Consider the following 10,789-nt stretch of genomic DNA (forward strand, 5'->3'; position numbering starts at 1 on the left):
AGTGAGATCAAAATATGGTTTGTCTAGAGGAAGATGTGGAAGTTTCCCTTAGCTTTATGGCTCGGAGAGTAACGCCAACGACTGCACGAATGATAGCCGCGAAGATTTACCCATTATGGCGACTCCTTTCTGTCTGAACACAATACTTTAGCAGTTGCAATAGTTGGGGCAGCTTCTGACCATTGTCCTGGTGAGCGAGAAGTATTTCATCTCATCTGGAATAAGAGCTGAAGCTTCCTCGCGTCTTGGGTGGTTGTGTTGGTGTTTGGTGTTAATCTAATGTACCATCAATTGGTACTGTACTTCCATCCGATTGTCTAAGACATAGTGCTGATGGTATCAAACTAATGATGGGGACTATCTCCACACCAAACTAACCAACTATGCTATGCCTTTCGTGGTTAATCTTTGACCATTTTCACAAGTGATAGATTGTCATGGCATTGTTGATTGCGTAAGCCATCGGTAGAGCGGTGGATGCTCATCAATTGGATCGAGGGTGTTGACGGGTTTTGTTGTCCGGGTCCGGATCTTTACCCGATCCGGTTTGTCCTAATTATGACTACTTATATCTCTGTAAACCCTAATCTTAGTGTTAATGAAGTTTTGAAGAGAGAGTGTGTCTGGAGGCTAGTGGGCACCAGACCTCTTCACCCGTGGTTTTTCTTCCCTCGTGTTGAGGGTTTTCCACGTTACATTTGTGTGTTTTTTTCTACTCTCGTGCATATTTTGTTTCTTCATGGTATCAGAGCCATCGGACTTGGAGAAAACAAAATCGGTTTTTCTAGGGTTGTGAAGTTCCAACCCTGCCTGCCGCCGCTACCATCGTCGCCGTCGCTACCACCACCGCCGCCGTTGTCGCCGCGCCGTGACATTGCCTCCACCACTGCCGCCACTGCCCCACCGTGGCCGTGACCGCCGCTGTTGCGTCGCCGGTGTAGTGACCGCCGATGTCCGATGCCAACGTCTCTGCTAATGCCTCTGCCGACGCCGACTCCGCCGTCGATGCCGACGTCCGACCACCGACGCTGACGTCCGACGCCATTGCCTGTTCTCGGCGCGCGCTGCCAAGCTCCGCCCTCTGCTTCCGCCGAGCGCAGTCCGCTGCTTCCGCCGTTGATTCCCGACTGCATCATTTCCCCTCTTCTCTAGGTTACTGCTGCTGTGTGTGTTCTTTGGCAGCCACTTCTAACTGGTGATCATGGCTGATTCGTCTTCTTCTTCAGTCAATACTAATCTACCTGATGTTGTGTCTGCGCGGACTGATCATGTACTGGTTCAAGTTACCACCATTCAACTTACCAAGGAGAACTATTCACGATGGTCTGCTGCGATTACTATGGAGATTGTTGGGCGAGGACGCATTGTCTATGTGAATGGGAGAAAGGTTGAACCTGCTCCAGATAGTCTGGCTTGGGATACATGGTTTCTTGAAGACAACCAGGTAAAAACCTGAATTGTTAATTCAGTGTCCCCGGATATCCAACCCCTCATTCTTCGTAAGAAGACTGCAAGGGATATGTGGATTATTTTGGAGCAAATGTATGGTCAAAAGAAAAGGAAAGTTCGTGTGTATCAACTTATGAAGGATGTGTATTCCCTGCGACAAGGTGCTCTCTCGGTTGCAGATTTTTATGCAACATTAAAATCTAAGTGGGAGGACCTTGACTATCATTCTGATATTACATGGAGGTGTCCTCACGACCAGATGCAGTATATGACTGATAAATGGGAGAACAGAGTATTCCTTTTTTATCCAGACTGAATGATGACTTTGAAAATATAAGGAGTCAGATTCTTAACTCTGATGAATCATTTAGTATTGAAGATGTCTATTCCCGAGTTGAAGTTGAAGAACAGAGAAGGCTGCTTTCTAGTTGACAAAAGGGGGAAGAACAGTCTGTCTATGTTAGCGTGCCCTTGTGGGAACTCATCGTTCTCCCCAAAAATGTACACATTGCAAAAAACTTGGTCATACTAGGGATTTTTGTTGGGACCTGCATCCAGAGAAGAAGGATAGTAGAGGGAGGTCTTCTAGTGGGAAAAGTCTGTATCGTCTGCAACAAGTCTGAGTGATGGGAAAGGTTCTATTTCTGCAGACCAGATTCGTGAGCTACGAACATATTTGAGCAAGATTGATGTTGGTCAGGCAGATACACCAAATGAGGTGAAGATCAATCAGGCATTGGCTGTTTCAGGGGCAGAAGGTACTTCTTATATGGGTGAAAGGATTGTTGATAGCGGTGCCACTCATCACATGACTGGCAACCCCAAGCTTTTCCATGACTACAAGCTATCCTCGGGAAAGGAACATGTGTCCCTTGCCGATGGTTCCTTTACTTCTGTGGCAGGGAAATGGAGTCTTTCCTTGTTAAATAATTTTTTAGTTCACGATGCCTTACATGTTCCCCATCTTCCCTTAAATTTGTTATCTGTTAGTAAGATTACCAAGGAACTGAAGTGTGAACTTATATTTTCTGAAAAACGTTGTGTTTTGCAGGACTTGGTGACAGGGAAGAGGATTGGTTGGTGTCTGATGGGCTGTATCGGCTTCCTATACGCGTTGTCAGAGCTCTTATGTCAGCAGTCAGCAGGACAGAGAAAAAGGAGGAAGAGTGTCGTCAGTTATTTTTGTTTTGGCATGAACGCCTTGGTCATCTCCCATTTGGGATTTTGAAACATTTGTTCCCTGAACTATGTTCTAGTTTAAACTTTTCCATGTTATTATGTGATGTGTGTCAGTTTGCGAAGCATGTTAGAGCTTCTTATCCAATTTCAAATAGTCGTTCTAATAAAGTTTTCTCCTTAGTTCATTCTGATGTGTGGGGGCCTTCGGGCATTCATTCTCGTGGTGGTTTTCAATACTTTATAACTTTTATGGATGATTATTCAAGGTGTACCTTTGTGTATTTGTTGAAAGATAGTAGTGAGGTGCCTCACATTATTGAAACTTTCATCCTCCTAGTGGAAAACCAGTATGGAAATTCTGTCAAGACTTTTCGGTCTGATAATGCTCGTGAATATATGTGTCTCATTGTTGAAGAATTCTTTCGAAAGAGGGGGATTGTTCATGAGACATCATGTAGTTATACCCCCCCTCAAAATGGGGTTGCTGAGAGGAAAAATTGTCAGTTGCTTAATGTCACCCGAGCCATATTGTTCCAAAGAAATCTCCCAAAAGACTATTGGGGAGATGCGATCCTTACTAGTGTCTACTTGATTAATCGCATGCCTAGTCGTGTGCTAAAGGGTCGTACTCCCTACTCTATGCTTCCAGGGAGTAGTCAACATTTTCACCTTCCTCTTCGAGTCTTTGGATGTGTGTGTTTCATACATAACCACAACCCAAATGTGAAAAAACTTGATCCCAAATCTATTAAGGGCATCTTTCTTGGGTATTCTTCCACTCAAAAAGGTTATAAATGTCTAGATCCTACCACTGGTCGTCTTCACATTACCAAAGATGTCACATTCTTGAAACATGTCTCCTATTTTGGTGAGAATTCTCTTCAGGAGGAGAAGTTAATGTCTAAGAAAGAGTATTCTCCCACACAGGTAATTCAGTTTACAGACTATGGATTACAGGCGTGAAGAGAATCCTGTTGCCAAGGTACTTGGCAAAGATGAAGAGGGGACGACTACTGATGTTCATGAACATGAGAAGGAGGGAGAGCCTCCTATGGTGACAGAACAAGAGGGTAATCGTATGTTTGGACAGGTGTATTCCAGGAGGAGAGCTTGTACTGACAAAGTGATTAATGATGATGAGGTTACACTGAATCTCAATCATACTTCTTCCTTGGATGATCCAAGTCATGTTCAGAAGCAAGATGTTGGAAGAGAAATTCAGACTGGAAAAGAAAAGGAAGATCTTGCCATTGCCTTGAGAAAGAGTGTCAGGTGATGTACCCAGCACCCTATTGGTAACTTCATATCTTACTCTAGATTGAGCACTGAATATAAATGTTTTGTATCCTCCTTGGCTGTGGTTGTGATTCCCAGGAATGCTACAGAGGCTCAGGGTGACACTAAGTGGTCTCATGCAATGAAAGAAGAGATGGAAGCTTTAGACAGAAATCAGACATGGGAGGTGGTTGATATTCCTGAAACAGCTCACTTGGTTGGGTCGAAGTGGGTCTACACTGTTAAGTACAAACCAGATGGGAACATTGAGAGGTACGAAGCACGATTGGTGGCCAAGGGGTTCAGTTAGAAATATGGGATAGACTACTTAGAGACGTTTGCTCCAGTTGCAAAGATGAAGACTGTTAGAGTTATTATTTCATTGGCGGTGCTGAAGGGTTTGGAGATGTGCCAATTTGATGTGAAAAATGTCTTTCTCAATGAAGATCTCAAAGAGGAGGTGTACATGTGCATGCCACCAGGTTTTGAGAAACCTGAAAAATGCTGTAAATTAAAGAAAGCTTTGTATGGGCTGAAACAGTCTCCCCGAGCATGGTTTGAACGGCTCGGACTTGTTATGAAGAAACATGGCTACAAACAAGGAAATGGAGATCATATCCTGTTTGTAAAGAGAAGAGAGAGTAAAGTTACTCTACTATTGGTTTATGTTGATGATATGATTGTTACAGGTGATGATAAGGAAGAGATGGCAAGATTAATGGGTTTACTATCTACTGAATTTGATCTAAAAGATCTTGGTAAGCTTAAATATTTCCTTGGTATTTAAATTGCTAGATCAAGTACAACTCTTGTACTTAGTCAAAGGAAGTATACCTTGGATCTACTGAAGGAGACAGGAAAACTGGGGTACAGACCAGCCTCTACTCCTATAGATGCTGGGCATAAACTTGGTAGCAAAGATGAAGAACTATTGTGTGAAGAAGTTAAATGGAGATATCAACGTCTAGTTGGCAAACTGATTTATCTCACTCTGACTAGACATGATATCACATTTGCTGTAAATGTGATGAGTCAGTTCATGCATGCACCTACAGATATGCACTTGAAGGCTGTAGATAGAATTCTGTGCTACTTGAAGAAGATTCCCGGGAAGGGACTTCTATATGTGCAACAAAGATCTATTGAAGTTGAAGGGTATTCTGATGCAGACTGGGCAGACTGTGTTGACACCAGAAGATCTACTTCAGGGTACTGCGTCTACTTGAGAGAAAATTTAGTTGTTTGGAGAAGCAATAGACAAGATGTGTGTTCCCGCTCGAGTGCATAGGTTGAATATAGAGCTGTGGCTACTGGGGTATCAGAATTGTTATGGATGAAGATCTTACTAACAGATATTGGAATAGAGATTGAAGGGCTTATAAAGATGTATTGTGATAATAAGTCTGTAATTAACTTGGCTAACAACCCGGTTCTTCATGATCGAACAAAGCATGTGGAGATTGACCGTCACTTCATCAGAGAAAGAATTGATGCTAAGGAATTAACGCTACCATACATGACGTCTGAAGACCAAACTGCTGATATCCTAACCAAGGCCTTAAGTGTAACTCCATTTGAGAGAAATGTATCCAAGTTGGGCATGTTTGATATGTATGCCCAACTTGAGGGGGAGTGTTGACGGGTTTTATTGTCTGGGTCCGAATCCTTACCCGATCCGGTTTGCTTAATTAGGACTACTTATATCTCTGTAAACCCTAATCTTAGTGTTAATGAAGTTTTGAAGAGAGAGAGAGTGTCTGGAGGCTAGTGGGCACCAGACCTCACCCGTGGTTTTTCTTTCCTCGTGTTGAGGGTTTTTCACGTTATATTTGTGTGCTTTCTTCTACTCTCGTGCATATTTTGTTTCTTCAAGAGGGGAAAATGAAATAGCAAAAAACAAGCTGTTGTTGTGTTTTAGATAGATGTTTTCATTCTAAGATTTCAGAAAAGCAAAAGTTGAGATATTAGTGTAAGGAGATTCTCTTCCAAATGGGTGATACTGAGCTATAAGATTGAAACAAGTTAAACTGGCACTTGGTTGGCCCTATTGGCGCGTGTAGAAAGTTAAGTAAATTTGAAAGTTGGCCCACTTTTTCCAAAAGATATCGTACACATTAATATGCAGTTAATGGACGTTAGTGCAAGTTGCTGCAGATTCTCCTTGCAATCTTGCATCATATCATATAATATTGGTTGTACGCTGTCACTTGTGCATGGAGATATATAATTTTTTTGCACTGGCGTGCACTATATTCTCCAGCCATTTCCACGAAGGAGTTGGTACTATTGTAGTACGGAACTATTTCGTAGAAATTATTTTTCCTTCTCCCACTTTTTTTTAGTGAGCTAAAGGCTAATCCTACAGCCAGAGTGAAGACGAAAGCACTTTGGTCTCATCCCCTTAGGGTCTAGAGCGGTTTTAGTGTCTCGATGAGCATCTCCACTGTGCACTATTTGTATATCGATGTTGTTGCTTTAGTGTCTCTATGTAGTGCCCCCACTATGTACTATTTGCATATCGATGTCTTGTCGTTTGCAGCACAAAAGGTTGATGCTATGAGATAGCAAAGCCAAAGCTGATCACCTACTAAACATTGCCTTAGCCGTTGCACCAACCCTTAGGATCTTTTTCCCCTTTTCAAGAAATTTGAACCACACTATTGTGAGTGGATTGATTCTTTTGGTACATAATGAGTTCTTAATCATATGCTTCTGACATGCAACTAATATTGTTACGCTCATTTAATATAAATAATGTAAATACTAAATCAGGTTGATGAATAAATATAAATGAGGAAATGAGGGGCGTAGTCCATGAATGGTGACTCTAGACTAAACCATGGCTGTTCATCTAAACGCCCAGGAGATGGACGGTCATGGTTTGATATCTGGTAACTCTAGAGTCACCATAGGGAGAGTAAAAAAGAACTGCAAATATAAACCATATATTTTCAGTTTTTTCTTTACTCGTGCTACGCCTCTCCCACCATCGCCAGCGGCCCGCTTGGGCTCCACCAAAGGGAAGGTGGGTGGAACCCGGCGACTCTCCCTCCCATCTTTGGCGGGCCTGCCGAGGCTTCGTTGGCAGCATCGCTTGTCGGAGCCCCGGCGGGCTCGCCGGTGAGGAAGAAAGAAGGGGAAGAAGAAAGAAGAATGGTAGAGAGAGAGAAAGAGAGAGAGATTTGGACTGTCCGATTGCAGATCAAACTACACAGGTTTGATGTCTCCTGTGTCCACGAAATGTCGAATCATCATTCTGTGCAGACACACATACTGGAAGGGTCATTTCATTAGATCTCTAATTAGGCCCGTGCAAAAAGCATAACTAAAGTACCATTTGATCCGTCGATATCATTGAATGCATTCACCATTGATGATTGATGGTTCATTGAGAACATCTGTGAAATTAGTTTTTTTTTTAATGTGAAAACATGCTTCTTAAAAAGTTGAATAATCAACTACTAGGATTGTAACAAAATTGCGCAACACAGATATAATTTCTTTGTATGATGAAACCAATCGAATTGCTTTCAGCAGCTAAGATGTGGCTTGCATTCAATGAACATCGTCGCCAGAATCTTTTCTATATATATGAAAAGAGATTAGATTTTATTATTCTTTTTGCGATCCAAGCATATGGATGTGATATATAGGATTCTTTTCGCAAGGACTACCATTATTCCCATATAAATCAATTTCGTTTTGGCAATTCAAACCTAAATGGCCCAAAATGCACCGAAATTTTGTAGGCTTGGATTTTTTTTTTGGGTGTAAAAAAAGGACAACTTATATTAAATGAGATGAAGACAACTTAGATTCTAAGATCCCGAGTAAACATGACCATAGAGCGGCACGTACACATACAAGAAACAAATTTCGCCATCCATATTGATCTCAGCTTTTTAAAATGTGACTATACAGATGGATGCAAAATGACCACATTCATTTAAAAACATAGTAAAAAACAGATGCACAGATTGAATATTGCGTCGGATCAAGATCAATTCCAAGAATGCACATGACAGTTGACACCCATTCAACCGTTGTACATAGATCGAGAATTCTTTGTTAACCCTGAAAACTAACATGAATACATAAGAGATTTTTTTTTTTAAGAAAAGTATTTATGGCGCGTAGAAAAAGTCGTGTCATAAACAGTCATCTTTACTAACGTTTCCGTTTGAATGTCAGTAAAAGGGTGCCATCAACGTCAGTAAAGGTGTGGCCGAGTTGTGGTGTATAGGCCGTGTGGGCTTTTGCTGTCATGTTGGGCGACTTCATAAGTTTGTTTCCAGCTTATCAATAGAGAAAGGCTCGAGGGGCATGGCTCAAACTGGTGGGCTTGGGGGTGCGTTGAAGGCGTGCCTCCAGTTTGAAACTCAACTATGTTTCTGAGCAATCTTACTGCTTGGTCTGGACCCTGGAGACAAGGAAAAAGTGAGGCCTTTGGCTTTCACCCTGGTAGTGGATCACCCTGGTAGTGGAATAACCCTCTCGCGCACCGGAAACTTATTCAGAAAAAACAAAAAGAAAGAAGGATTGAACAAAAAAGAAAACACATTACAAACTTATAATTAGAGGTGAATTCAAAGACATATACTGGTACAAGCACAACCAAGAAACCAAACTCAACAAGACACTAATGACCATTACATTTTAATGCTCTGGGAATTAATTATCACTAAACAACCAACATATTACTGCCTTTCCCAGCACATTATTGCTTTTAGACACTATGCTTAGAAAAGGGCAACCAAATGAGAATCTACATGGAACCCACTGCTAGAAACCTGGGTTCTTTTGGAGAAAACTTTTCCTTAACATAGACTCCCATGTAGTCCCCAAACACAAACTTTGGGTACTCAAAACCGTGGTCATGGGCGGCATAAGCAGCCTCTTCAACAACTTGCTTTTGTTTGAGGAGCTGGGGAGCAGGGCCTATGGTTGCAGAGGCTGATGGATTGTAGAAAGAAGCTATGGACCTTCTGTTGCCTTTCTCCAGTGCTACGACCCTGTGCCACACACTCTTGTACCTCCCATTGGAGATGACTTCAATCTGGTCTCCAGTGTTCACCACAATGGAGTTCTCAAGTGGCTGGACATCAATCCATTGACCATCTTTGAGGATCTGCAGGCCTGGGACCTGGTCATCTTGGAAGAGGAGGATGACCCCGCCAGCGTCAGTATGGGCGCGAAGTCCATTGACTAGGTCTGGCTGTGGGCATGGTGGATAGTGGCTTACTTTGGTGCCAAAGAATGGATGGCATCCTTCCTTGTCATCTCCTTTAAAGGCCCTCTTGATGTAACCTTTCTCTAAGCCTAGATTCTCATCCATTATTTCAGTTAACTTCTCTGCTAATTTCTTTTTCTCTTTCCTGAACTCCTCCATGATTTTCCTGTCACATATCAGAGTTAGAAAAAGTTGGCATGATATATATTGTTATTGTGTGTGTGCGTGTTAATAGCATATAAGTGTATATATATATATATATATATCTGCGATTAACACACACACACAATAACAATAACAATAACAATATATATATATATATATATATATATATATATATATATATATATAGAGAGAGAGAGAGAGAGAGATATATACTTGAAGTCATGAGTTTTTGATGGCCATTCATTGTTATCTAGTAGTATGATTGTATCCTCCCAGTCCATGTCTTCTATCTTGTTCACACTGTCATGGCCATTGGCAACTTCATTTCTTCCATTATCCTGTCCTTCCATGAGATCCTCAAGCTTCTTAAATGGAGCAGAGTCTTTGAACTTTGCTTCCCTTTCCATCTTATAAAATTCTGAACACACCCTTTTCACTTCTTGCAGAAGCTCCACTGAAATTCCATGGTTCACCAACTACAACAGAACAAAAGTTGGAATCTTTATTACAACCACCAATTGGAAATTAAGATGGAACGGAAAAATAAGCTTCAAATGTGAAATTTGTTGGTTATGAATTTAAATTGGGATCCAAAAAGAAACTGTGTAGTAACCCATGACTCGTGCAAAGCGACAATCAAGTTCTTCTTTTTTCTCTGCAGCACAAAATAATTAGTAAACGCATACCAACTCGATGCTTTATGATCGAGCAACGACAAATGGCATATCAACATGGGAATTGAGACAAAGCCTAAATAAGCGTATCAATGACTACAAGACAAGTCTACACTCATAAAAGAACATCAAAAGAGCAGGATGTAGTTTTAATTTCCACATATATACTGGCTTTAGTCGCGATTATGTGACCCTGTGCTGCAAGTAAATTCCGGTGAACAATCTCTTGGAGCAGAAATATTCAGAAGAACATGACAATTACCTGAAAGAATCCCCATTCTTCACATCCATTAGCGATTTGAACCATTGTGGTATGCCTATCATCACCATCAAGCTTTGAGAAATCTATCACTGGGATCACCATGATCAGCACTACTAGTCTACTACCTCTCTCTTCAGCAGACTCTCAAGAAATGGCTACCGCACTTGCCTGAAAGCATATAAGGAGCAGAGCTAGGCACTCAACTCACAATGAAACAACATTCCAGTCATGTGGGTATTTATAAACTTCCTTTGGTTCTCAATCCATATAAAAGAAATAGCAATCTTCTTGGAAAATATGGTGGCCGGCGTATTAAATTATGAAGTAAATCCAAGGTCGATGTCCTCGATTGCAGGCCACAGACAAAGTCATTCCTTTGTTTATTACTGTTTACCACCAACAGATTGCCATTTCTTCTCTCTTCTAGCAGCCAACCAGAGCCTCAATTGGCGCACTTTTATCTGTTGGATCATGCATGGCATCCCATTAGAGTTAAATGCTGGATGCATTATGTGGAGTGTCTCCAGTTCAACCCCGCGATGGTCTATGCCCCTG

The 10,789-nt window shown here is 41.6% G+C and overlaps 2 protein-coding genes across 2 annotated transcripts; both read right to left on the reverse strand.

Moving 5' to 3' along the window:
• Positions 1-113: 113 nt before the first annotated feature.
• Positions 114-1,136, reverse strand: LOC116245702 (glycine-rich cell wall structural protein 1-like). Its single transcript, XM_031617212.1, has 2 exons — positions 806-1,136; positions 114-187 (listed from the first exon to the last, which is right to left on the reverse strand). Exons 1-2 carry the CDS (start codon positions 1,134-1,136, stop codon positions 114-116), a joined length of 405 nt encoding a protein of 134 aa, XP_031473072.1.
• A 7,506-nt stretch (positions 1,137-8,642) lies between these two features.
• LOC116268022 (1-aminocyclopropane-1-carboxylate oxidase) lies at positions 8,643-10,367 on the reverse strand. Its single transcript, XM_031649868.1, has 3 exons — positions 10,235-10,367; positions 9,512-9,774; positions 8,643-9,299 (listed from the first exon to the last, which is right to left on the reverse strand). Exons 1-3 carry the CDS (start codon positions 10,334-10,336, stop codon positions 8,669-8,671), a joined length of 996 nt encoding a protein of 331 aa, XP_031505728.1. The 5' UTR covers positions 10,337-10,367; the 3' UTR covers positions 8,643-8,668.
• Positions 10,368-10,789: the final 422 nt, after the last annotated feature.

Source organism: Nymphaea colorata, chromosome 1 (assembly GCF_008831285.2).
Source record: "Nymphaea colorata isolate Beijing-Zhang1983 chromosome 1, ASM883128v2, whole genome shotgun sequence".
Lineage (NCBI taxonomy): Eukaryota > Viridiplantae > Streptophyta > Magnoliopsida > Nymphaeales > Nymphaeaceae > Nymphaea > Nymphaea colorata.